General features: G+C 39.8%; 1 protein-coding gene across 1 annotated transcript in view; it reads right to left on the bottom strand.

Annotated features, from left to right (window-relative positions):
• The window catches only part of RAB21 (RAB21, member RAS oncogene family), a 34,281-nt gene extending 17,362 nt beyond the window's left edge, over positions 1-16,919 (bottom strand). Inside the window, exons 1-3 of the mRNA XM_003906779.4 lie at positions 16,494-16,919; positions 2,400-2,459; positions 1,552-1,659 (exon numbers count right to left, since the gene is read on the bottom strand). Of these exons, the coding sequence (XP_003906828.1) occupies positions 1,552-1,659; positions 2,400-2,459; positions 16,494-16,646 (321 nt within the window). The 5' untranslated portion in view covers positions 16,647-16,919. The remainder of the gene's footprint in view (positions 1-1,551; positions 1,660-2,399; positions 2,460-16,493) is intronic.
• Between the last annotated feature and the right edge of the window lie 11,025 nt (positions 16,920-27,944).

Genomic DNA, 27,944 nt, shown 5'->3' with positions numbered 1-27,944 from the left:
CATACAGTACTGGACGATAAGACACCAGATATAGTGAGAGGCCAGATGGAGAACTAGGCCTCCTTGGATATTCCAGCCCCAGCCAAACTCCCAGTTCAGTGCAGCTCTATGAGTGACTCCAGTGACAGCACAAAGAGCAGTGAACCTGCCTGGTCAACCCACAGAATCATGAGAAATAATAAGTTACTGTTTTAAGTCAAAAATTTTGGGAGTTTTGTTATATAGCAGTAGAGAACTGGTCACTTTTCAACCTAAATGACTCAATCTTTTTTTTTTTTTTTTTTGAGATGGCATCTCGCTCTGTCACCCAGGCTGGAGTTCAGTGGCACGATCTAGGCTCACTGCAATCTCTGCCTCCCCGGTTTAAGCAATTCTCCTGCCTCAGCCTCCCAAGTAGCTAAGATTGTAGGCATGTGCCACCACACCCAGCTAATATTTTTAGTATAGATGGGATTTCACCATGTTGGCTGGGCTGGTCTCGAACTCCTGACCTCAAGTGATCTGCCCTCCTTGACCTCCCAAAGTGCTGGGATTACAGTGTGAGCCACTGTGCCTGGCCTCAATCTTCTCTTAATAAATACTTAAACTATGTCTTTTCATGCAAAAAGTCAGGAGGGAGGTAACAAACAGCAGCACCAAAATAACTTTTAAAAATCATTAAATCTACAAGGTACCTATTGTTTCATTTTCTACTTCTCGAGTTAAGCTTTTCCAATATCGTTAATAACCCAAGGGCTAACTTGTATATCTGCTCTATCAGATTTAACTGGGAAAAAAAAATAAAGAGAAAAAACAAACAAGTAATTTTACCAAGAACAAGCCTGTAAGTCAAGGCATGACAAGCTTCTTCCTTGGCATTACTCCCTGTGGTTACACATTGTTGACATATTCCAAGAACAGCTTTAGGAGGAAAGGTCAAATAAGTAACCCATCTGACTGTGATGAAATAAATTACAGTCAGAGGTAAATTAAATGGTAACTCATTTTTGGTCCCAAACAACTTTAAGAGTCATACATATGTGGTGTGTATTTGAAGGGAAGTAAACTAATGAGATAATTTTAAGACTGTCCTTTTAAAACTTTTATTATATTTGGCAAGGAAAAAGCTTAAATGTGATTTTGCTCCTCCTTTTTTCTCTTCACAGTAAAGGAACTTGTCCAGCCACACCAAGTTTAAGAGCCCAATGCCTATGGAATTAAGGAAATAAGTGTGATTTTTCCATAAGAGGGAGAAACAAAAGCCCCCATATTTTTCTGAAGCTCACCTTCAAGTATTTTCCTTCCTTAATATTTGAGAAAGCCATGTAATAAGCCATTAATTATTCTAACATAAATTAATTCATATGAATTAAATATTTCATTAAACATAGGAGTATACCTCCATGTTGTAGGTGAAAAGAAAAATAAAATGTAAGTTGTCACCAGTTATGCACAAATTATATACTTTATTTTTAAAAACAAAACTAATCACATTAGTGAACAAAAGTATATTAATGGATACTTGAAAAATTACTATTGTCCTTCTAAGACATCTACCCATAAATAGAATACCTTCTGAAAAGAATCTTCATCTGTTATGTCATAAACTAAAATAGCTCCATTTGAATCTCTGTAGTAAATTGGACCCAATGCATGGAATCTCTCTTGACCTGCCGTATCCTAAAGAAAGCAACAAATGCTTATTAGATCAGAAGAAAAATACAAATCTGCAATTGCAACTATGGTGAACTTTTGATTAATTGGAAAATATGGCATAAAGTCACAGATAACCACAAAACCCTCCTAACAGAAACAAAACAGCAAAACAGGTCACACAAAAAAATTTTAAGTTATGACCAATATGTAATGTTTTAGTGATATACGACAGTTACTTTTTCCCTCCCAACCTTCCTCCTCCTCAGCAACTTCCCCAACCCCATTAAAAAACCAGTTCAGTTGCCAGAGGGCCAAAACAGCCAACACAGTACTATAAGCCAGGAATAGGCTCTGCCCTAAGTTTAAGTTCCCACACTGGGAGAGACAGGGAAACAGCACATGCATCAAGATCACCAGTCAACAAGTACCCTGCTCCATGATCCTCACCCTACTCTCCATCAGTCATTCCCTTGGAAGGCTGGAATATGGAGACACAGGGTGGGCAAAAAAGGCCAGGCAAGCTGTCCACCCACCCTGTCCTCTCTCTGAAGTGGAACCCTTCTGAGTTGACCCTTCTCCAGCTGAAAAGTTATAACAGCAATATTCAAATATTCAATTATATTCCAGATATAATTCTCAACCAGATTTTAAGATTATTTTTAATTAAAAAAAAAAAAAAAGTTGTGGCTAAGCTCCAATAAACTTAAAAAAAAAAGAAAAAAGGAAGAAGCCTCCATGCATAAGAGTTGAAAAAGCTCACTTACCCATATGGCAAGGTTTACTCTTTTCCCACCAATATTTAACTTCTTTGTTAAGAATGATGCCTAAAAAGAGAAATATACATTAAACAATGTTTCATATAAAATACGGTTCTTTATCCTAACAACTATAGATGAATGAATCATCTCAATGTAAAAGTTATCTGGGAGAAAAAGTAATCACCGAGTTTCAAATTAATGATTGAAATTGTTTCATTAAAGATATTATTTACATTTTTACCTAAAAAAAAAATCATGTTTTCTGAACATAGGTTATTAAAAATACACAGAAAATAAGTACTTTTTTCTTAATATTTTTCCTTATCTAAGTGGAACAAAATTTTCCCTAGAGCATTTAATTTGATGCTACCTTATCTACTCACAGAAATAAAGAGTTTAAGAGATTTCTAAGATAAAATAAATGTTTACTGGTGGTTTACTTAATGTACAAATATCAATATTATTCAAAATGGTTCCACAATTACTTCGTAACTCAATTGTTTAACATATATTCAGTAATTATCCTAAGCATTAAAGTCAGAGAAATGAAAGGACACGGTTCTAGCTTTTACACTCTATTAGAGAAACAAAAATAAAGAGAATTACAATTCCATGTGATAACTGCTAAAATGGAGGGTTTGCCAAATATACCGTAAAGATAGTACTGAGAAAGGAAGTGTAACAGTTGTCTGAATGAGTCAAAGAAGGCTTCAGAGAGAAGGTAATGATCTCCCCTTTAGGAGCAGTAGGGGTTTTTTCTGATAGATGAGTGATGCCACTGAAGCCTCAAATACATGACCCCATCCCCCAGGGAACTCCAAGTGGGTATGGTCAATACCAGAGATGAGACTACATAGATGGACTTTACCTTATAGTCTCAATAAAACTTGTTCTAAGACACCAGACATGTATTTAGACACACACACACACATCAGGTATACTTTGGAAATGCTATTTATTGATTTTTATACACTAACAATGCACATTAACACATTAGGATGCTGCTAAACAGAAAGCTAGCTGACTGTATTTATACAAGCATTTCCCAAATTCATTTGAACTCTTTTTCCCTGATTTTCTTCTGTATAGCACTGAACCTTTTTTTCCTAGAAAAATACCTAATTCATCCTAAAGAACAACTGTTTGAACACACAGGACTACTGACAATGGAGAATCACTGAATGGTTTCAAGCAATGGGGAAACAGATCTATATTTTAAGAGAATGACCCTGGGATAGGAAGGGAGGTTGGACTAGAAAAGATAGGTAGAAAGAACACTATTACAAAATTAGGGAAAAATATAAAAAAGGAGGTCTGAACTAAGACCATGAAGATAGGAAAGAAAGAACAGAATCAAGAGTTACTGAAGATAAAATATATCCAGAATCCAGAGTCAGCCGACAAAAAAAGGAATAGAGAGGTGAGTTAAGACCTGTGTAGAGACAGTCACATTTAGGTGTATTTATATAGAAGTAAGTATAAAAAAGGTGAAACAGATAAAAAGTCAGGATAGTGAATTACTGAAGGAAAGAAACGCAAGAAATCTCAATTTCAGGAAGGTCTTTTTGCTAAGGGCACACCACAGAAAATTAGAACTAAGAAAAGGCCACTGGATGCAGTGATTAACTAAGGAGTCTACAGATAAATATAAATTGCAGAGCTGGGTTCAAACACATGTATGTCTGCCCTCAAGGCCCCAGCTATCCTCAAGATATTTTAGTAAATAAAATAAAAATTATACAGAAAAGGAAAAAAATAAATTAAATGCCAAAACAGCAAATTAACCTGAAAAATGCAAAGACCAAATACATGTTACGACAATAAATGACTTCTCCCATTTATGCTAGCATAGGGGCTAAGAATATGAACTTTGGAGCAGAACCTGTGGATCTGAATCTCAGCTTTGCTACATACTAGCTGTGTAATTTATCTGAACTCAATCATTTTCATGGTTTCAGTATTAATGCCATACGGAAAAAAAACAAAATCTGAATCCTATCCGAATATTTAATGGATAGGTCAATTTAAATGCCTCTTTTTCAAATACATGTAAGATTGAACCAATCTTCTCCCCAAAATTGGATTTTCATTCTGATTTTAGCATTTTGATCACATTTGCCTTCTCATTGAAGTTTAGAACCTTAAAAATATCTTCTTAAGCCCTTGTCAGTCCATATGCTTCCAAAATCTACCAAGCCTTGCCTTTACATTTCCTCTGGGGTCTATGACCACAAGTCTCTTATTATGTCATAACATAAATACCTCTGGTTCACCTCACACCCTACTCTGCATGCCATATTATCTTCCCAAAGCTTCCCTGGTTTAAAAAAAAACAAAAAAAAACTTACAACTCATCGAAGGATTCCCTAATAGGTTATCATTTTTAATAAGTATGCTTCAATATCCCTGCTGACAGCTAATATCATAACCTTTTGGTCATGAGTGTTGTAGAGATTTCTCAGAAGGGAGTGCATCAGAGTTGGTAAAGCTCCCTCATTTCTTTTCTACTGTCCCCTCCGAAATTTCCCACCACTCTCCCATGGTAAATTTAAAGGACAGTATTAAGTCTCCCCTAAGGAACTATGGATACACAAAACACTTTTACGGAAAGGGTACACATCACAACGTTGATTATACAGAAAAACAAAAACAATGAAATTATCTGTGTTCAATTAATAGGTAAGTAGTTAAAAATTCACAAAAATAGCCCATCCGTGCAGTAAAAACACTAGACAGTCATTTCTACTACTGCTGCTAATATGAGCTAACATTTATTAAATGTTCATTTTCTGCCAAGTACTGTGCTATGCACTTTTCACAAAATCATTAATAAGCTGCTTCTTTATAAAAGTTGGGGAGTCTGCATTTACAATTAAAAGTATCAAAGCCTTATCTTTATATCTAAAGACTTCCACAATGTGTCCACATCTATCTTCTTACGATAGCTTCCAATATTTCTTTACTTATTCTCCAACTTGTATGGCTTTTTTGCATCCTCTGCAATTCTTCTGCCCATAAAATTCCCCTCTAATTTGGGCCTATTCTCTGTTCTCTATCTAAATTCCACTTATCCAAATATGGCTCTTTTTCCCTGAAATTTCATGTTCTCTTATAATCATGCATACAATGCACACTAAATTTTCCTATCCTAAAGAATTTTAGGGAATCAACTCTACATTTACTGCAGCTTATACTATCCTATACTATAAATTATCTTTTCATGGGTGTAAGTATTCTGTTAACTAGATTATATATTTTTATTTAACGTTTTTACAGCACTTACAATGAAATGGGCAGTGTTCCAAGAGCTTCTCAAATATTAATTCATTTAATTCTCAGGTGCCAATAATGCCCTGTGAGTCAGAGATAATTGTTATCCATGTATTACAGACGTGGAAAATGAGGCATAAGGAGGGTAAATATCTTGCCCAAGGTCACACAGTAAGTGACACAGTGCCATTTGAAATTCCAGGCAGTTTGGCTCCAGATATTAATTGTAACTACTATGCTACGATACTTCCCAGACTAAGATCTGAGTTCTCTAACACCTCCTCTCTTGCAGAAGAAGTGGGGAAAATCATAGTACCCTGCCTATAATAGACAGTCAAATACTGTTATTATAGATAAGCACATCTACAATATGCCCTGGTAAATCGACGCAGGTATAATTCAATTTAGTAGAAGATATGCTCCTAAGTTTTCTTACTAATCAAATTATTTTAACTCAGATATATGATGCATATTATCAAAGGATCCCTAGTACATTTTTTTTTCCTTCATAATGAAAAACTTAAGCCCTGCTCTAAAATTATGAATATATTTAAGAAGAAAGCTGAAACATCAAGATAGCAGCAAACAGGTATAAAAATAGGCACGTAGACCAATGGAACAATAGAGAACCCAGAAATAAAGCCAAATACACCCACCTGATCTTCGACAAAGCATAAAAAAACAGAAATTTGGGAAAAGATAGCCTATTTAACAAATGGCGCTGGGAAAACCGGCAAGCCACATGTAGAAGAATGAAACTGGATCCTCATCTCTCACCTTATATAAAAATCAACTCAAGATGGATCAAAGACTTATTAAGACCTGAAACCATAAAAATTCTAGAGGATAACATTGGAAAAACTCTTCTAGACACTGGTTTAGACAAAGAATTCATGACTAACACCCCAAAAGCAAATGCAACAAAACAAAAATGAATAAATGGGATCTAATTGAACTAAAATGTTTCTGCACAGCAAAATAAATAACCAGTAGAGTAAACAGACAATCCAGAGTGGGAGAAAATGTTCGTAAACTAAGCATCCAACAAAAGACTAATATCCAGAATCTACAAGGAACTCAAACATATCAGCAAGAAAAAAACAAATAATCCCATCAAAAAGTGGGCAAAGGACATGAAAAGACAATTCTTAAAAGAAGATATACAAATAGCCAACAAACATATGAAAAAATACTCAACATGACTAATTATCAGGGAAATGCAAATTAAAATCACAATGAGACATCCCTTACTCCTGCAAGAATGGCCATAATTAAAAAGTCAATATAACAATAGATGCTAGTGTGGATGTGACCAAAGGGGAACACTTTTACACTGCTGGTGGGAATGTAAACTAGAACCACCACTATGGAAAACAGGATGGAGATTACTTAAAGAACTAAAAGTATTATAAAACTATCATTTGATCCAGCAATCCCACTACTGAGCATCTACCCAAAAGAAAAGAAGTCATCATATGAAAAAGTCACATGCACAGTTTATTGCAGCACGATTCACAATTCACAATTGCAAAGATATGGAACCAACCTGAGTGTCCATCAACTAACAAGTGAATAAAGAAAATGCAGTATATATATACCATAGAATACTACTCAGCCATAAAAAGGAATGAAATAATGTCTTTTACAGCAACTTGGATGGAGCTGGAAGCCATTATTCTAAGTGAAGTAGCTCAGGAATGGAAAACCAAATATTGTATGTTCTCACTTACAAGTGAGACCTAACCTATGAGGATGCAAAGGTATAAGAATGATATCATGGACTATGGGTACTCAAGGAGGAAGGTTTGGAGGAGGGTATGGGATAAAACACTACATATTGAACATGGTGTACACTGCTCAGGTGCACCAAAATCTCAGAAATCACCACTGAAGAACTTATCCATGTAACAAAAAACACCTATACCCCCAAAACTATTGAAATAAAAATAAAAATTAATTTATAAAAAAAGATAGCAGCAAACAATCAAAAGGCTGAAATTCGTCTTTTCTTTTTTAATCACCTCTACCAGGCACACTTAATTTGGCCAGACTACTGAGATACCACTGAAGTTATAATGATTACTCTGGAGCAGTGGTTCTTAATTCTTACATGGTAGTGAAGGTGGGAGAAGTAATTACAAGCTTCTTTAAGAATATGAAGAAAGCCATGAACCTACTCACTCCCCAAAACACCCTCATATGCACATACTAAAAACAATTCCCATGTACTTCCAAGAGATTTACAAATGCCTGGCAACATCTCGGTAAAGAACCCCCAGTGTACAAAGGGAAGGAGGGAGAGTGACATTGAACAATAGCCAATTCAAAAGGTTCTAGGACTATAGGAAGGTGGAAAAAAACAAAAACAAAAACAAAAAACAACCATACGGTGTGCCAAGCACTGTGCTTGAGCTTTTCCATTTAATTTTCAACAACTCTGTGAAGCAGATACTTAGTCTTACGTTACGGCTGTGAACCTGATATATTTAAAAAAATACAGTGACTCATGGAAGGTCAGACAACTCAGCTGGGTGCTGCAGCGGGTGGAAACCTGTCTGACTCCACAATAGTTTTTCCACTGTACAAAGCTAACTATTCTAGAACATACACACATTTCTTAACCTGGCACTCCTCCACTTGGACAGTAAGCGTTCTTGGACCCTAGCCTCCCCAAATATTCTCAGGGTAGGCACAAAATATTACTAGCAAGGATCCAAGTAAGTAATGGCACATTGTCCACCCTATCTCCTTCAAATCCTGAGTTATTTCACCAGTACATCTTCTAATCCCAATTATTTCATCTTCTATGCTTTAGTGAGATTAAAAAATTAACAATCTTATCAGCTCAGGTTGTCATCTGTAACTTGTATTAACACCTGATTCTTGTTTACCCAACTGCTTACCGGAAATCATAGTGGATGACCAAAAAAAAAGAAAATGCTATTAAAAAAAAAAATTGACAGGTAATCACAGGGAGGAGGAAAAAAATTAAAAATTTAAAAACCTAAAAAGAAAAGGATTACTAAGAAATAATAGGGAAAAAATATATCTGTCAAATTAAAGTCTTTTCATAACTTGTTTAATCAATTTTTTGGTTCTGTTAGCCAGACCATTTGCTGTGCTTGCTAACTACTGTTCTGGCAAAGCAAACCACCTAAAGTAGTATTTAACAATTATAAGGTATCTGTTGAAAGCAACATAGTAACTACACTGTGAACAAATACTTTCCTGGCTTTATCTAGTATCAACTAAATTCAACAGACTTCATTAATTGGGGGCCTAGGGTGGGGGAGTGTATGAGTAAGAGAGAGTGTGTGTGTGCAAAATAAATATTCTTGCTAGTTGCTAACACTGGTACAGACTTAAGTATTTAAAGAATGTACAATTGTCAATTTTTAAAATAAAATAAAAAAATAAATGAATAAAGCATTACCACTTCCAGACTTAAGACATGACAGAATTCAGGCAGGTTATTTATAAAATTGGCCCTCTCTAGCAAGGCAATAAAAATTAGCTATCAAAAAACTAAGCTAGGCCGGGCGCAGTGGCTCATGCCTATAATCCCAACACTTTGGGAGCCCAAGGTGGGTGGATCACCTGAGGTCAGGAGTTCAAGACCAGCATGACCAAAAAGGTGAAACCCCATTTCTACTAAAAATACAAAATTAACCGCGCGCTACAGTGGGCACCCGTAATCCCAGCTACTTGGGAGGCTGAGGCAGGAGAATTGCTTGAACCCAGGGGGCAAAGGTTGCAGTGAACCAAGATCATGCCACTCCACTCCAGCCTGGGCGAAAGAGCGATACTCCATCTCAGGGAAAAAAAAAAAAAAGGAAAAAAAAAAACCAACAAACCCCTAAGCTAGGTGCTTGAATATTTCCACATTTCTTCTTAGTTCCTAAAAACAAGGATTTTAATTAGTTTAAGAGTCCAAATAAAAACTTTCAAAAGGAAAGTCAAAGAATCACATTTAAAGAGTAACTCAAAGCACAAAGCAGAAAATGGCAGTCAGATATAGAAATTTGTGGCCACATTCAGAAAAACTCATTTCTTAAGTAAAATCACCCAAACTTCCATAAAATGCTAAGGGGAAAAAGATTTTAAAAAGAACTTCAATTATTATACTGTATGAAGATATTATAATAAATCACTTAAATCAACAGTAATGTGGCTTTCAATGATACTTAGAAGACACTTTGAACACTCAAAATATTCCTTGTGCAAACAAAGAAACCAAGATTCCTAGACTAAGACTATGATGCAAAACGTAAAACCACTGATTTATTTTAAAAAAGCAGTAGACTAGGCTTAAGAAAAAAAAGCACACCATTTCTATTTTTAAAATTTATTGATTTTTTACTATTTTATTTTTATTTTTTTGAGATGGAGTCTTGCTCTGTCACCCAGGCTGGAGTGCAATGGTGCAATCTTGGCTCACAGTAACCTTTGCCTCCCAGGTTCAAGTGATGCTCCTTCCTTAGTCTCCCGAGTAGCTGGGATTACAGGTACCCAGCATAATGCCCGGCTAATTTTTGTATTTTTGTAGAGACGAGGTTTCACCATGTTGGCTAGGCTGGTCTTGAACTCCTGACCTCAGGTGATCCACCCACCTCAGCCTCCCAAAGTGCTGGGCTTACAGGCGTGAGCCACCATGCCTGGCCCTTTTATTTTTATTTTTTAAAAACAGGGTCTCACTATGTTGCCCAGGTTGGTCTTAAACTCCTGGGCTCCAGCTATCCTCCTCCCTATGCCTCTCAGAGTGCTGGGATTACTGGGCCACTATGCTCAGCTGGTACACCATTTCTATTTGTGGGACCTTGGAAATTTAATTCAAGTATTTTTTATTTTTTAAGAGACAGAGTCTCACTCCGTGACCTAGCTGGAGTGCAGTGGCACAATCATAGCTCACTGCTGCCTCAACTTCTTAGGCGCAAGTGATCCACCAGCCTCAGCCTCCTGAGTATCCAGGAATATGAGTGTGCACCACCATGCCCAGCTGTTTTTTTGTTTTTGTTTTTTTTTTAACTAGAGATGGAGTCTTGTTACGTCACCCATGCTGGTCTTGAACTTGTGTCCTCAAGCAATCCTCCCACCTCATCCTCTCAAAGCATGAGATTATAGGTGCGAGCCACCGCACCCAGCTGAATCCAAGTCTTAGTTTCCTCATTTGCCAAACTGTCAGGATACTACCTGCCTAGCCAACCTTATAGCACTACTTTGCTAATCACCCAGGCACCTATCCTAGACTTCAGGAGACAGGCAGAATTCTATAGTTGGGACTCTAAAAAGAAAAGGGACTGTTGATCTCGATTAATCTTCAATAAGCACCTTCAATAAGGGGGGGGGGGGAAAGGAGTACATAACCTAGAAGCACAGATATAAAGAGGGCATACCAAATTGAGGAAGTGGTTAAAACCAAAATGGCACAATCCTTTAAGAATAAAGTCAAGAAAAGTAACTGATATTTAAAGTACCTTGCTCATCTTTATATTCCCCAGCTAATACAATGTTTGACATATACCATGTATAAAATAAATGTTTCTTGAATTTAACTGCATAGATTCAAGCGTATTGCCTTCACAAATTCCAGAGAAATAGTAGTAACTCCCTCACTCCAATTGTCTTTCTTATTTCTGCCAAATTTATCAAAGCCTCAAATCAGTGAGGAAACCACACAAGAGAGCTTGGGGACTCTATGTAAGTTAAGAGAGCTTACCTACAGGATTACTCCATAACTACCAGTAACCTTGGAGCAGCTCTGGAAAAAGAGGGCCACACTAAAGCACCAAAGTATGGCAAATGTCACAATCAAAAAAAAAAGAAAGAAAGAAAGTGAATTGCAGAAATGTAGATATCAGTGAAAACACCAGAACGGATTTGCTTTATTTTAAAAATATTTATCTAATCTATAAGCAATTTTACAATGTAATGACCCCTCAGAGACAGCATGAGTTCTCAAAATAATTCACGTGAAAATAATCCCATTACCTTTTTTGACTCAATTACCTTGAAAGAAAAACATAAATCCAGCATCGTCTATTCATTTAACAGCAAACAGCAAACATTTATTACACAAACATGTGCCAGGCTCTGTGCTAGGAGCTTTACACATGATGGCTGTCCATGTAATCCACATAAAGTCCTATAAGTAGAGGTACTCCCATTTTACAGAAAAGGAGCTCGCTTACAGGCATTAGAATATCCTGTCAGGATAATGATGGCTATGAAGTGAGAGTAAGAATTCAAACCCCAGTCTAACTTCAAAGTCTGTTCTCTTTTCATCACATTATATGGCCTCCTCATAGATCTGAGTACTGCAGAAACAGCATATCTTGTCTTCTGCAAGAATTTGACAAAGCATCTCATGATAACCTTGTGGGCAAGACAGATGTGACTTGAGCAAAAAGGAGAACTGCAATGCTGGAGTAACTGTTAACATTTTATTAAGGGATTTGTGTCCACTAGGTAGTAGCCCATAGAGTCAGTCTTCCATTATTATTAATATGTATAGCACTCCATTAATAACTGTTTCTTACTCAAGGGAAGGAGGAGGGGATGGCCTGTGACCCTCCCTAAGATTCTATATGTCTACAGAAAATAGAACTTCCAGTCATGCATCACTGGACTACAGTAAGACTTGCTACAGAGCTTTGTACTTGGCCCTCTCTCCCCCTGCTTTCTTTCAAAATCTTTAATAATGACCTGTTGGGAATATTAAAGGCATTCTTACCTAACTTTCAGATGGCAAAGTTAAAAAGTAGCTAATCCAGACAGTAGATTCCACACTTTATTCTTTGCATGTCCAGGACCCAACCCAGTGCCTGCTCCACAGGAGCCCAGTCAGTGTTTCGTGAATTACAGAATCCAAATTAAAAAGGACATTAACAGGCTTACCTACTGGAGTAAATCTACCAAAGTCAACCTTAATGGGTCAAGTGTATTAGAAACAAAAGAAAAAGCTTAACTACAATACCAAAGAAAAGAGAATTTAAGAGATACAAATAATGCTTTTTTTTTTTTTTTGAAGCAATTAAGACTAAGATGTTTCAATTGACAGCAAATTCAGTGTTTACCAAAGTGAGAGCTTCCCCAAAAGCTCACAGAATCTACTTCAGTGTTGGAAAAGGATTCTCAACAGGTGAGGTGATAGCCTGCAATTCTCTGTTCAGTTCAAACCACCACGCCTGGAATTATTTCTACAGCTCAAGGAATCACACTTTAAGGAAAGAGGGAAAACGATTAAATAGTGTCTAGAAGAGATATCAAGATAGTGAAAGGGCCATGCACAGTGGCTCATACCTGTAATTTCAGCATTTCAGGAGGCCAAAGCAGGAGGATTGCTTGAGCTCAGAGTTCTAGAACAGCCTGGGCAACATAGCAAAACCTCAACTCTACTAAAAATAAAGAAAAAAACTAGCCATGCATTGTGGCGCACGCCTGTGGTCCCAGCTACTTGGAGGCTGAGGTGGAAGGATTACTTGAGCCCAGGAGTTGGAGGCTACAGGCAGCTATGATAGCACCACTGCACTCCAGCCTGCAAAACAGAGCAAGACTCTGCCTCCAAAAACAAAAAAAAAAAGTGAAAGGATTTAAAACGATGTCACTGTCACTGGAAATCTAGTTAAGGGAACTAGAGTTGTTCACCCAAGAGAAGACTAGATAGTTATCTTCAACTCTCAGAAGGAATGTCATATGAGATACCAAGATTCAGAAGGGAGAATTAGGACTGAAAAATACAGGGAAACAGATTTTGGCTTTCTATACAGAAAAACTTACTAGAAATTAGACCTGTCTAAAAATGAAGTGGGACCAGGGGTGGTGGCTCACACCTGTAATCCCAGCACTTTGGGAGGCCAAGGCAGGTGGATCACCTGAGGTCAGCAGTTCGAGACCAGCCTGGCCAACATGGCAAAATCCCATCTCTACTAAACATACAAAAATTAGCCAGGCATGGAGGCACGCGCCTGTAGTCCCAGCTACTCGGAAGGCTGAGGCAGGAGAATCGCTTGAATCCAGGAGATGGAGGTTGCAGTGAGTTGAGATCGTACCCCTAGACTCCGGCCTGGGTGATACGAGTGAGACTCTGTCTCAAAAACAAAACAAAACAAAATTTTAAATGAAATGGGCCACCTTAGGACATAGTGAGCTTTCCACTTTCCATAATGCCAGTTCATTTCACCACCAAGATGTTAAAAAAAAAAGGGGGGGGGGACAACCACTTGACTAAACATTAAAAGACCAAAATAGTGATCCATACATAAACTATCTTAAATTCCTGTCAATCCTGCAATTCTTTGAAATGTATGAGAATGTACTTTATAGAAATACAAAGTAGTTTACAGAGATAGGTACTCTGTTGACAAGAAAAAAGGTGAACTCTTCCTCTCATATCTTCTCACACCATTTCCTCTCCATTTGGAAATTAAAAAGATACAAAGTTGTGTCTTACAAGTCACATAAATCAAATTCCTCTGAAAAATTGTTAAGAAAGATGAGGTGAACTGGTATATCTGAAAGGAATTAGACACATTGCTGTTTATATACATTGGTGTACAACAAAATCCTAAATTCTATAATATAATTCAGATATTAACACTGGATATCTACTACAACTTCGTCCTCCCCTGTGTAGGAGTGCAGTGGCTTTTCATATATTTAAAAACTTTTACTTTGCTTTTAGCTTCAAGAATGTTTTAGAAATTTATGAAAAGGTATGGCCAGGCGCGGTGGCTCACGTCTGTAATCCCAGCACTTTGGAAAGCTAAGACAGGCAAATCACCTGAGGTCAGGAGTTCGAGACCTGCCTGGCCAATATGGTGAAACCCCATCTCTACTAAAAATACAAAAAAATTAGCCAGGCATGGTGGCACGTGCCTGTAATCCCAGCTGCTTGGGAGGTTGATGCAGGAGAATCACTTGACCCAGGAGGTGGAGGTTGCAGTGAGTGAAGATTGCTGTACTTCAGCCTGGGTGAAAGGGCAAGATTCAAGTTATCCTTTGAAAAAAACGCGAAGACCTCAATTACAATAGTTTTCTTTTATCTTAGATCTTTGCATAAAGGAAAACACTAGATGGGTTATTTACCAATATCCAGAGGTAATGTGATTTAATTGCTCAAAATCTGAAGTCAGACAGGGGTTCAAATTTGAGCTTGGACACTCCTGTACCACTGACTTGTGGTAATATTACTGTCAGCAAAATTACTCAACTAAACCTGTTTCCTCACCTGTAGGGCTATCCACTAAACTATCCACTTCATAGGGTGTTGTAAGAATTAAATGACAGAAATCAAGCAAAATAATCAGCACAGTAAGAACTCACTAAATGTTAGCTATTGTTACCACTTTACCTAAGTAAATCTCTAAACTTCTAAACGATCCTGGGTATTTGTCCAGTGAATTTTCTTGATCCAAAACACAAGGCTCTCACTAACAGGACACTGAACAATAACAATTCATTATTAAAATTTTGTTAGTGCTCTGGTACAAGGATTTTTTTTTTAATGCAGTTTCCTGGCACTCACTTTTTCAGATATGCTTTACATACGAGTAAAAACAGAAGAGTAAAAATAGAACATGGAATCAGAGCCAGAGCGTCTTGTAAATTCTAGACTCAGTTTAATAATAGCATCAAACATCCAATGTCACAACAATTAGGAGATTACGCATTCTATTAAGTAGTGTTGATGTTCTCACATACTACACATTTACTAATTAAGACCTATTGTGCAAGTTGGGGCAGTAAAGATAGACAACTTACACTGGACCAGGTCATCAGGGCTTTTTCTGTATATTTATCCTGACAACCCTATGAGCTAGATACTACCATTATGGCCATTTTAACAGAAGAAACAGGCACAGACAGGTTAAGTAACTTACCCAGTATGACACAGCTAGTTAAATGGATGGAGGTGAGACATGAACCTAGACAATCAGGCTCAAAAGTGCACTAGACTTTACTGCCTTTGGACAAATTGATAAGTCGAATTAGTAGGATAAATTTCTTTTAATACATGAAAACTGATTTCTCTGGGAGAGTGGGGTGAGTACAACTCCCTTAAAGGCCTGGCTTCACACTCAATCAATGATAACATGTTAACACCTTTCCAATGTACCTGTAGAAGCCGGCCTTTTATTACAGGTAAAGAAAATGAGTAACAGCACCGGCTTTTAGTCTGGGGACCAATTGTTGGTCAGTATTCACTCGATGTTTCAGCGTGGGTCAATCGACCTCGCAGAATATGAGTGACCCACAAGTCAGACCCACGCAGGCTGCAATGAAACTGCGTAACACGCCTGGGCAAGCGGTCATTTCAAAAAACCTCCAGAGATGGCTCTTTTGCCATTCCTGTTACTCAGGACAAAATGGAACTTGCATAAACACTTAGTCATCAGTAAGCGCTGAAGTTACAAATCACCTAATTCACAAAATCGAATCCGCAGCTAAGTTCCTAATTATGAAAGAAAGAAAAGGAGCTAACATTTGAAGACTGCAACGCTGAAGACACCTGGGGCCCAGGAAGTGCAGTAAATGGGGAAAAAAAAAAAAAAAAGCCCACAGACGGGGACCACAACGTGCGCAGCCACCACGGAGGACACTGGGGACTTTTCAGGGCCCTTCCACTTCCCTCCCAACCAGCCTGTCCTCGCGTCTACAGGCTGCCCCGACCTGGTGATTCCCCAGGACGAATTCGGAAAGGTAAACCGAAGGCGGAGATGACAGGCCTGGGATTTACCAGCCTAGATCCAGGGGACCAGGGCGGCAAAGTTTCCCCAGCCCCGGAGGGGTAGGGGCCCTGAGGCGCCCCCTCCCGCTCCCCGAGGTCCGCACCTGCAGAGTTGTGATGTGCTTGTCGTTAAACTTGTTCTCGCAGTAGCGCAGCACCAGCGACGTCTTCCCCACGCAGCCTTCCCCCAGCAGCACCACCTTGAACGAGTAGGCTCGGCCCGCCGCCGCCGCCCCGCCGCCGCCGGCCGCAGCCATCCCGTCGCTTCCCGGCCGCCCGAGCCCGAGTGTCGCGCCGCCCTCCCCACAGCCGCGGCAGCGCCTTCACAGCCACAGCCGGCTCAGCCCCCACCACCCCGGCTCCGCCGACCAGGGCGCTGTCCCCACTCCCTCCTCGGGCGAGGCCTGGAAGGGCTGAGGGAAAGTCCGAGGACGAAGGGCCCCAGCCCACCACGTCAGGCACCGGAGGAAAGGCGAAGAACGATCCCTCTCTGCCTCCCTCTAATGGCGTCTCCTTCCTCCTACGTCACACCTCGGGTCACGTGAGCGCCGCGGCCAGGGCGGCCCCTGCGACTAGCCTCAGAAGAACGTGCCTGGACGTGGGCGGGGCTTCTGGAGCATCTCCAGGGGTGGAGCTGGATGTGAGTCAAGCGCCTACTGGCAATCTAGGGCAGAGCCCCGCCGCTTGTGAGCCACCTCTGCTCTGCAGTTGGTGGGAGCCTGCGGGAATAAGGAACCAGGAATTTGAGGTGAGCCCACCTCTGGTGAAATGAAGTGCAGACCTTCATCGTTTTTGCCGAGGGGATGTTCACAAGGCTAATGATCTCTTACACCAGAGGTCACTGTAAACCAAATCTGTCAAGGTGCCCTCGAATCTCTCTCTGTGGGATCCCGAATCATAGCGCCTCCCAGTTCCTCTGACCTCGTGGTCAACTACTCCATCATCTTTCAAGTCTCAGCTTAAACCGCATCTCTGACCACCCAATCCTTCCCCCATCCTTCCATTCCCTCACCCCACAAAATTAGGTATTTCCTAACACCAGTATGTCTCCTTTACCAGGGCTTTACACACTCCATGGAAATTATTTTATCGACTCTTACTAGGCTGTAGATTTGTTGAGGGCGAGGTCTGTATAAGACCTGCCCACCTCTGAATTCCTAACCCCAAGGACTCTTCAGTTTTTCTGTCTTTCATGAAGCCTCTGACATTCCATGGTACTCCACCTTGAGGCGGCTTGTTTGATGATTGCTTGTTTTTTCTTATCTGCATCCCCATTCTTTTTTATTTGTTTTTATTTTTAATTTTGAGACGGAGTCTCACTCTATCGCCCAGGCTGGAGTGCAGTGGCGTGATCTCGACTTACTGCAATCTCTGCCTCTTGGTTCAAGTGATTCTCCTGCCTCAGGCTCCCGAGTAGCTGGGACCATAGGCGCCCGCCACCACGACCTGCTAATTTTTGTATTTTTCGTGGAGACGAGGTTTCACCATGTTGGCTAGGCTGGTCTTGAACTCCTGACCTCAGGTGATCCACCCACCTCAGCCTCCCAAAGTGCTGGGCTTACAGGCGTGAGCCACCATGCCTGGCCCTTTTATTTTTATTTTTTAAAAACAGGGTCTCACTATGTTGCCCAGGTTGGTCTTAAACTCCTGGGCTCCAGCTATCCTCCTCCCTATGCCTCTCAGAGTGCTGGGATTACTGGACCACTATGCTCAGCTGGTACACCATTTCTATTTGTGGGACCTTGGAAATTTAATTCAAGTATTTTTTATTTTTTAAGAGACAGAGTCTCACTCCGTGACCTAGCTGGAGTGCAGTGGCACAATCATAGCTCACTGCTGCCTCAACTTCTTAGGCGCAAGTGATCCACCAGCCTCAGCCTCCTGAGTATCCAGGAATATGAGTGTGCACCACCATGCCCAGCTGTTTTTTTGTTTTTGTTTTTTTTTTTTAACTAGAGATGGAGTCTTGTTACGTCACCCATGCTGGTCTTGAACTTGTGTCCTCAAGCAATCCTTCCACCTCATCCTCTCAAAGCATGGGATTATAGGTGCGAGCCACCGCACCCAGCTGAATCCAAGTCTTAGTTTCCTCATTTGCCAAACTGTCAGGATACTACCTGCCTAGCCAACCTTATAGCACTACTTTGCTAATCACCCAGGCACCTATCCTAGACTTCAGGAGACAGGCAGAATTCTATAGTTGGGACTCTAAAAAGAAAGGGGACTGTTGATCTCGATTAATCTTTAAATTTTTTTTTTTGTAGAGACGGTATCTTGCATGTCTTGCTATATTGCCCAGGCTGGTCTTGAACTTATGGACTCAAGCAATCCTCCAGCCTCAGCTTCCCAAAGTGCTGGAATTACAGGTATAAGTCACCATACTCAGCCAAAATAATTTTTGAAGTTAAAGTAAGTTTTTACATTTAGCTTATGTTGACATTTAAGAAGGTAGTGCAAGTTTTCATGGGTTACAATAAGTAGGTTGGCATACTTTTGAGCACAGAGTGGGTAAATATAGATGTAAATTGTGATAGGCTGATAACGGCCCCGAAAGATATCAGCTCCTAGATCCTGGAGCCTGTAAATGTTGCCTTATTTAGGAAATGGGTCTTTTTGATTTAAGCTACGGATCTTGAGATGGGGAGATTATCTGGGTGGGCACTAACTGCAATCACAAGTATCCTTATAAGACAGAGGTAGAAAGAGATGCTTCACACCCAGAAGAGGAGAAGGCAGTGTGACCATGGAGGCAGATTATGGAGCAATGTAGCCATAAGCAAAGGAATGCGTACAGCCACCAGAGCTGGAAAAGACAAGGAGGCCCTAGAGCCTCTGGAGGGAGTTCAGCCCTGCAGATATACTGATTTTAACCTAGTGAAACTAATTTTGACTCCTGACCTCCAGAACTAAAAGAGCATAAATGTGTGTTGTATTAAGCTACCAAGTTTGTGATCATTTGTTACAGCAGCCATAAGAAACATACTTAAGTATATTGTGAGAAAACAAATAGCCCATAATAGTCCAAGCATTGAAAGAAATTCAGGCCAATTCTGGGATAGATTCTATGCTCCTAAGAATTTAGGTCAGTCTTAGAGTCAACTATGATTGGTCTGTATAAACTTAACAGGGACTGCCACAAAAAAAAAAAAAAAAAAACACAACTAGAACTCTAGTTCCTCCTTAGAGAAGAGCTGCAAAAATGTGAGGACACTTCAGTGAGTGCATAACTCAAAATATATTCCTCACTGGTGAGGACTGAGGCATGATAGGGTGCAAATTCATGTAGCTCCTCTTCCCTCAACAAGAAAACAGGAATAATTATACAGGTGAAATCAAGTTAACAATGAACATGTAGCACAATATCAAATGGGGGAAAATTGTTGCACAGAGGTAAAATGCAGCTCTATTACTATAGGAGGGAAAGAACAATCTCACCAGTTTTGCGGTGTTATAAAGTTGAGTTTATGGACTACTTATAATGTGTATGAGATCTAGTTTTTGGAATGACTCTTCCTTTCTCCCCTCTTCTTGCACTACACTTGTGAATTAAGACCAATATCCTGGGCTGGGCGTGGTGGCTCATGCCTGTAATCTCAGCACTTTGGGAGGCTGAGGCAGGAGGATCGCTTGAAGCCAGGAGTTTGAGACCATCCTGGGCAACATAGCAAGATCCTGTCTCTACAATGTATATTTTTTGAGACAGAGTCTCACTCTGTTGCCCAGGCTGGAGTGCAGTGGCACAATCTTGGCTCACTGCAGCCTCGACTTCCTGTGCTCAAGTGATCCTCCCACCTCAGCCTCCTGAGTAGCTGGTACTACAGCTGCACGCCAACATGCCTGGCTAATTTATTTGTATTTGTAGAGATGCGGTTTCACTATGTTGCCCAGACTGGTCTTGAACTCCTGGGCTGAAGTGATCCACCTGCCTCAGCCTCCCAAAGTGCTGGAATTACAGGAGTGAGCCACTGTGCCTGGCCCTGCAATAAATTTTAGAAAATAAATTAAGTAGGCATGGTGGCATGCACCTATAGTCCCAGCTATATGGGAGGATCAATTGAGCCTAGAAGTTCAAAACTACAGTGAGCTATGTTCATACCACTGTACTCCAGCCTGGATGGTACAGCAAGACTCCATCTGCAAGGGGGGGAAAAAAAAGACCAATATGATCCCAGTATGATCATATAACCATATAGAGACCTCAATTGTTGAATTTTGATGAAATAGCTAGAGTTGAGGAGTCAGATAATTCTTATTTTTCATTTGGGATGGAGGATTGTCAATGGTCTTTGTATAACTCTGGTTCATTCATCCTTCACTCATTCATTTACCATTGAAAAATATATATTCAGGTTCTACTATATGCCAGACACTGTACTACAAATGTGATTCAGTCAGACATGGCTTCTGTCTTCATGGAACTTACAATCTAATGAGAGCCACAGGTAATTAAAACAGTTACAATAAAGTATGGCGGGTGATACTATAGAACATGTACATGGAACTATGGAACCACATAGGAGCAGCAACCAACCCAGCTATTCCACGAGAAGATAAGTCAGATCAAGACATACTTATCTTTCACTTTCTTTACATTTCAGCAGGTTCGACTCAGTTGACCGCTCTCTCTTTCATGGCACATGCTCCTTTATTGTCTCCCAGCTCATTGCAATCTTCTGCTTTTCTCCTCCTTCATTGGGTACTTCGTTTCCATCTCTTTTCTGGGTCCTTTACCCATTCTTAACTTTTAAATGTTAGTTGGATGCCAGACTCAGGTCTCTCCAGTAAAATTGTCTCCCTGGGTGATCTCATCCACTCCCATGACTTGAAATATCCTCTGTATATTAATGTCTTTTACATTTATATCTTTCACCTCTAATCTGTCTCCTGAGTACCACGTGTGTATAAGCGATTGCTCACTTACCATTTTCACTTAGGTGTCAAGTAGACATCTCAAATACAATATGCTTAAAATGGATCCTTCAAATTTCCTCCAAAAGCTGCTTCTCCCCTGCTTTTTCCCATCTCAGTAAATGGTCACATCATTCATCTATTTGCTGAAGTTAAGACCCAGTCAACATCTTTTTATTTTCTCTTATTCCTTACATCTGATCCGATTACCATGTCCCCACATCCAGTCAATTCTACTTTCAAAATAGACCTTGAATCCATCAACTCTCCATTTCCACCACCACTCTAGTCCAAACCACTGTCAGGGTTGTCCTGGGCTACTGCAATAGCCTTCCAACTTATCTTCCTGCCCCCAATTGTCCCCACCACCTACTGCAATCTATTCTCCAAACAGTAGCCAGAGATTAGAAAAAACAAGTGAAAACAAAACTCAAATTCCTTAGCATGACCTAGGAATTCCCCACATAATCAAGATGTTGCCTACTTTCCTCCTTCATCTCATACTGCTCTTCCCTTTCATCACTATGCTCCAGGCTTACATGCCTCCATTCTATTCCTCTTAATGTGCCTCCTCTTATGTGGCTAGCTTAATCTCAATATTCTTCACATATTACCTTGAATATCACTTCCTCAAGGAGATTGCCCTCAGCCTACTTTCTAAAGCGATCTAGATTTCTTCATACTTTTTATCGTACTCCTAATATTTATTTGTTTCCATGTTTATGAGCTCTATTAGATGCTTTGATATCTGGTATGCTCTTGTGTCTTCAGGGCCTAGCACTGTGCCCAACATACAGTGGTCACTCAATAAACATTTGTTATTGGCCAGGTATGGTAGCTTACACGTGTAATCACAGCACTTTGGGAGGCTGCGGCAGGAGGATTGCTTGAGCCCAGGAGTTTGAGACCAGCCTGGGCAACATAGTGAAAACTTGTCCCTGCAAAAAATTTTTAAAAAACTTTGTTGCATGAATTGTAATGGGACAATATTTTTATATTTTACCCTGTGGGTATATGCCCCTAATATTTCTATGTACCATGAGGCATCCTATGTATCAAGGGAGATTGTGGCCAGGCATGGTGGCTCAAATCTGTAATCCCAATGATTCAGGAGGCTGGGGTAGGAGGATTTCTTGGGCCCAGGAGTTTGAGGTTACAGTGAGCCATGATTGTACCAACTACACTCCAGCCTGGGCAACAGAGTGAGACCCTGTCTCTACATAAAAAGGAGAGGGGGAGATTCTGATAGGATATTAGCTATTAGTTTTTGGATTTTGATTTTCCAAAGCCCAAACCACCTGTTTTTGGTTTTTTTAAACAAAAAAACATAAAATATAAATACATAAGCCATCAGAGTCATCACTTGATTGATAAGTATTAGTGAAAGAGAATTATAGGAAAAGCAGTAGAGTTAGACATCGCTAATGTTCTTGTGGGAGGTATTGTATGTTGCTCAAACATTCCAAGATCTTCTGCCTTACCTTTCTCTACTATAGAAATAAAAAAAGAAATACTTGCATTCATAACCTTGGAATTACAGCAGTTGTATTGCAACTATGAAATAAAAATAAGACATTAAGGACAGCAGAGCAGAAAGATAGTCTTGGGTTGGCTTCTTAATCCTGCATTGCCTATCTCTAGATTTTGTATTGGAGAAAAACACCTAACTTATATAATAATTTACTATAGCAGGGTTGTCTATTATTTGCAGCCCAATATATTCATAATGATAACATCTCAAGTAATTTTGAGGAATCCAAGACCAAAGGAAGCATATTTCTCCCTTCCTCAATGAAATTCAAGAAGGTAACAAGCTTTGTGAAGCTCACTTGTGTCTAATATGGACCAGGAGGCATAGAGTAGAGAGAGCTGCATGGAGTGTCTAGACAGAAAGCCTGAAATAGGCTTACACAGTTTCCTCAATGCCAGCACTACACAGAGTCTTCAAATGTTTCTTACAAGCTGAACATCACTTTCCTGATTTAAACATTGAATTTCCTGCATCCTGGGAAACCCCTCATTCCTAGACAAACTAGGATGGTTGGTAACCCTACGTTAAAGGACTTTGCTGGTGGAACAAAAAGGATGGAGCAACACTTGAAGGCCAAGTGAGTATGAGACTGGATAGATGGTGGATCCCAGCATATTTGGATGGTGATAACTGAGATCCCACTGCCTAGCATCTTGAAACTTCATAGGTCTCCTCAAACATAGATAAAACCTGGGCAAGATGTGGAGGAGATGGAATTTATTAAGATTACTCACGTTGAGATGTAGTTTATATTACCCAGTAGAATAGTAACCAAACAATTAAGTTTAATTTTAGAAAAGTAAAATTTTTTTTCTTAAAAAAACCCATCTACCTGAATTTCTAGAATATTAGAATTAAAAAATGACCTAAACATTGAAGGAGAAGGAGGAATCAGACAGGCAAAGTGATAGGTTTTCAAATTTCAGGGCAGACAAGTACCAGGCGTGAGATGAGAGAACTAAAAGTAGGTGAGGCTGGAATATAGATTGCAAGTCAGAGGAGTGGTGAGAGATGAATGTAAATAGGTAAATAAGATTCTATACAACCTTGAAAAGTCATGCTCAAGCCTTACTGTAGGAACAATGAGAAGTCTTTTAGGACAGTGTGACATAAAATGCAATCTTCAGGGCAACAGCAGCAGTTAGAAGCTTGTTAGAAATACAGTTCTGCCATCCCCCTACCCCCAATAAATCAGAATTTCTGGAACTGAATCCAAGAAGAACCTTTTCTTTCACAAGCCCTCTTTGTGATTTTTATTCATGGTAAAGTTTGTAAAGCACTGACTTGGAAGGTAGAGTTAACACGACTTGGGGAGCAATGGTTACGAAAAGTGAGAAAGTGAGAGAAGGAGGAATCAAAAATAAATCCTGCAGTTTTGGTTTGGGCAACTGGTAAATGGTGATGACGTTCACTGGAATAGAAAACACAGGAGGAAAAAAAACATTTTTTGATTATACTTTTTTGGCTTTGTACATTTTGATTTTGAAGTGCCTGAGGGATTCTCAAGTATAAATATCTAGTAGGCAATTAGTTTTATGAATCAACAACTTAGGAGAGAGATCTGGGCTTGAGAAAAAGACAAAGACATCATCAATGCACAGAGAGAAATAGCTTCCATAGGGGTAGAGGAGATCACCCAGGGAGAGTGTATAAAGTGAGAAGGTCAGAGGGCCTAGGACAGAGCACTTGGGAACAATGACTTTTAAGAGATGGGTAGAGGAACAGGAGCTGCAAAGGATACACAAAGAAATTAGAGGAAAACTGGGGAAGTTAATGTCAAGGAGAAGAGAACATTTTAAGCAAAAGGGAATCATGAAATGTTTTTGAGAGGTGAAGTTAAGTATGGACTGGTCTTTATGTGTCTTAAGTATCTACTGGTTTAGCTACAAGAGAGCAATTGGAAATTTTGATTTGAACAGTTTCAACTGAGTGGTAGGAGCTGAAATAAACTTGCTCAGGAACTTAACTAAACATGGTTGATTTAGTCTACTAGTTCTTCACCAGGGGTAATTATGCTCCTCAGGGAACATATGGTAATGTCTGGTGATATTTTGCCTACTGGCATTTAGTGGGAAGAGGTTAGAGATGCATTTAAACATTTGACAATGCACAGGACAGTGCCCTACAACAAATGCCCCAGCCCAAAATGTCAATGTTGCCAAGGTCAAGAAACCCTACTTTAGCCTAATGAAGTGTGTATATTTTTACAGCCCATCATCGTTATAAATCCACTGGTTATATTAAGTTATGGAGGCAAACAGAGAGTAGGGCTGAACAAGTAGTAAAAGAGTAAGAAACTCAAAAGCTGGAAGAAACTATTTCCAACTTTGCCACTATTATCTATGCATGTCTTTTACATCGTCATTTAAGTATTTTCTCAGCCTCATTTCTCCACAGAGAATTATCTGTATCCCCAAGGCATTTTTAATCCTCCATTGAACATTGGTTCCTTTTAGCAACTGTTACAGAGAATACATTCTTGTTCCAATTAGATTTTTCCTCAGAGACAAAAGGAGAATTCAAAAACACTTTTATAACTACTTAGAGAAATTCTAGTACTTACAGATGCGCTGTTTCTGTATCACTTTTCTACAAGTACAAGACATTTCAAGGAATTGGGGTTAATATACTATAATATGCATCATTTGAAAAAAGAATAAATTGAGTATTAGGAGCTAAAGTGTAGAAAAACAGGAGTACAACAAGAGAGATAAAGGAACCTGAAGAAAAACAAAACAAAACACAATTCCTGCAGCCGCCAGAGTGGTGGGAGCTGAAATTGCGGGTTTGCCAGCAAGGCGGGGATTTTTGTCTGCTATGGGCTAGAACTGTGTCTGTCACATTTTTGTATCTTCAGTTCCTGGAATGCAGTGCTCAATTAATATGTGTTAACTGAAACAAAGGAATGAATGGAGCTAAGCCTGTAAAATACTGTGTATCGAAAATGAGGTTTGAGAAATACTCCTGGGCATATAGAGCCTTGTTAAATAAAATTTACTCAAAGCAGGCGGGTGCGGTGGCTCACGCCTGTAATCCCAGCACTTTGGGAGGCTGAGGCAAGTAGATCTCATGAGGTCAGGAGTTTCAGACCAGCCTGGCCAACATGGTGAAACCCCGTCTCTACTAAATATACAAAAAATAGCCAGGCATGGTTGCGCGTGTCTGTAATCTCAGCTACTTGGGAGGCTGAGGCAGGAGAATCGCTTGAACCTAGAGGCAGAGGTTGCAGTGAGCCGAGGTTGCACTACGGCGCTCCAGCTTGGACGGCAGAGCAAGACTCCATCTTAAAAAAAAAAAAGAAAAAAAATTTACTCAAAAGATTTTCCATTTTAAGCTTCTAATAAGGGTAATAGGACAGCAGCTATCAACTAATGTGTAATTTCTATGAATGAATCCCATTTATTCCTTTATTGCTCAATCATTCAACAACCTTTGTTGTTGAGTGCCTGGCAAGATGTCTCTGCCATCATGGAGGTCATATTCTAGTGTGGGAGGCAACACAGACACAATTACAATATGTGTAGTCATCATGTTCTAGTGTGGAAGGCAACACGGAAACAATACACAACAATATGTATAGTGATCATGTTGTAGTATGGGAGGCAACACAGAAAGAATACGCAACAATATGTGCAGTGATCATGTTTGATATCTACCCAGCAGGCACACCCCTTTCTCCTTTCAATCCGAATCCAGTCCCTGCTTAGGTATCTACCCTCCCCAGTGTAGCCCAGGTCCCCACAGCTTTGGGTCAGTTCTAATCTCATTCCCCTAGGTTCTTCACAGCAGCTTTTTTTTTTTTTTTTTTTTCTTCTTAACAGAGATGGAGGTCTCACTATGTTGTCCAGGCTGGTCTAGAACTCCTGGGCTCAAGTGATCCTCCTGCCTCAGCCTCGTGAGTAGCTGGGATTACAGGCAAATGCCACCATGCCTGGCCTCTGCAGCTTCCAAAGCCACTATTTCTACACCTTAAGCAACCTTTCAAATGCTTCTCACTGGCAATAAACTGAGTTGTAATTGTAGTCACTGGCCACAGAGAGGCACTAGCCGCTCAATAAAATTTACCAGGTTGGCCAGCATACATTTAAAACTGCCAATGTAATTCAAAATTTAGGTGTCCTTTTCAACATTTAAAAGAAGGAAACTATGGGGAGATTTTCTTCTGAGTTGTAGAAAACAAGAATATTCCAAAACCCTATGACTCTTGGGTGGAAGAGGGGAGGAGGTACAGTTCACAAGCCATTTTTCCCTAAGTTGTTAACTAAAAGTGTCCCAAGAAACTTTACATATGCTTGTCAAAGAAGGAATTTAAGTCCAATGTTCAGATTCTCAGATCTTTCCACCAGTTTCTACTAAAAATATACAATTATATAATCTCAAGAGTTAAAAAGGGAGGGCAAGTAAAGAAACCAAAAATGTTGTTTAGTCGTAAATATATAAAGTTGTTCCTCCGTATTCATGGGGGATTTGTTCCAGGGTTCCTCGTGGATACCAAAATCCATGAATGCTCAAGTCTGTCATATAAAATAGTGTAGTATTTGCATATAACCTATGCACATCCGAGTTTCACTCTTGTTGCCCAGGCTGGAGTGCAAGGTTACAATCTCGCCTCGCTGCAACCTCTGCCTCCCGGGTTTGAGCCATTCTCCTGCCTCAGCCTCCCGAGTAGCTGGGATTACAGGCGCCCACCACCATGCCTGGCTAATTTTTGTATTTTTAGTAGAGACGGGGTTTCACCACGTTGGCCAGGCTGGTCTCAAACTCCTGACTTCAGGTGATCCACCCACCTAGGCCTCCCAATCTCCTGTATACTTTAAATCATCTGTAGATTACTTATAATGCCTCATACATTGTAAATGCTATGTAAATAGTTGTTATACTACATTGTTTAGGGAATAACGACAAGGAAAAAAGTCTGTACGTGTGGAGTGCAGACATTTTCTTTCTTGAATATTTTCTATCCTCAGTTGGTTGAATCCACAGGGGCAGAACCCACAAATGGTGGGTCAATTGTATTTTATTTTGCCTTTAGAAATTGTATTTTGAAATAACCATGGCATGAAGCTTACCTAATTATATCAGATGGAAGTGTATGTTTGAGATGATTGGTAATAGG

Source organism: Papio anubis, chromosome 9, assembly GCF_008728515.1.
Source record: "Papio anubis isolate 15944 chromosome 9, Panubis1.0, whole genome shotgun sequence".
In the NCBI taxonomy this organism is placed as follows: domain Eukaryota; kingdom Metazoa; phylum Chordata; class Mammalia; order Primates; family Cercopithecidae; genus Papio; species Papio anubis.
Note: the sequence above shows the minus strand (reverse complement) of the source record. Positions and strands in the feature narration are given on the sequence as shown.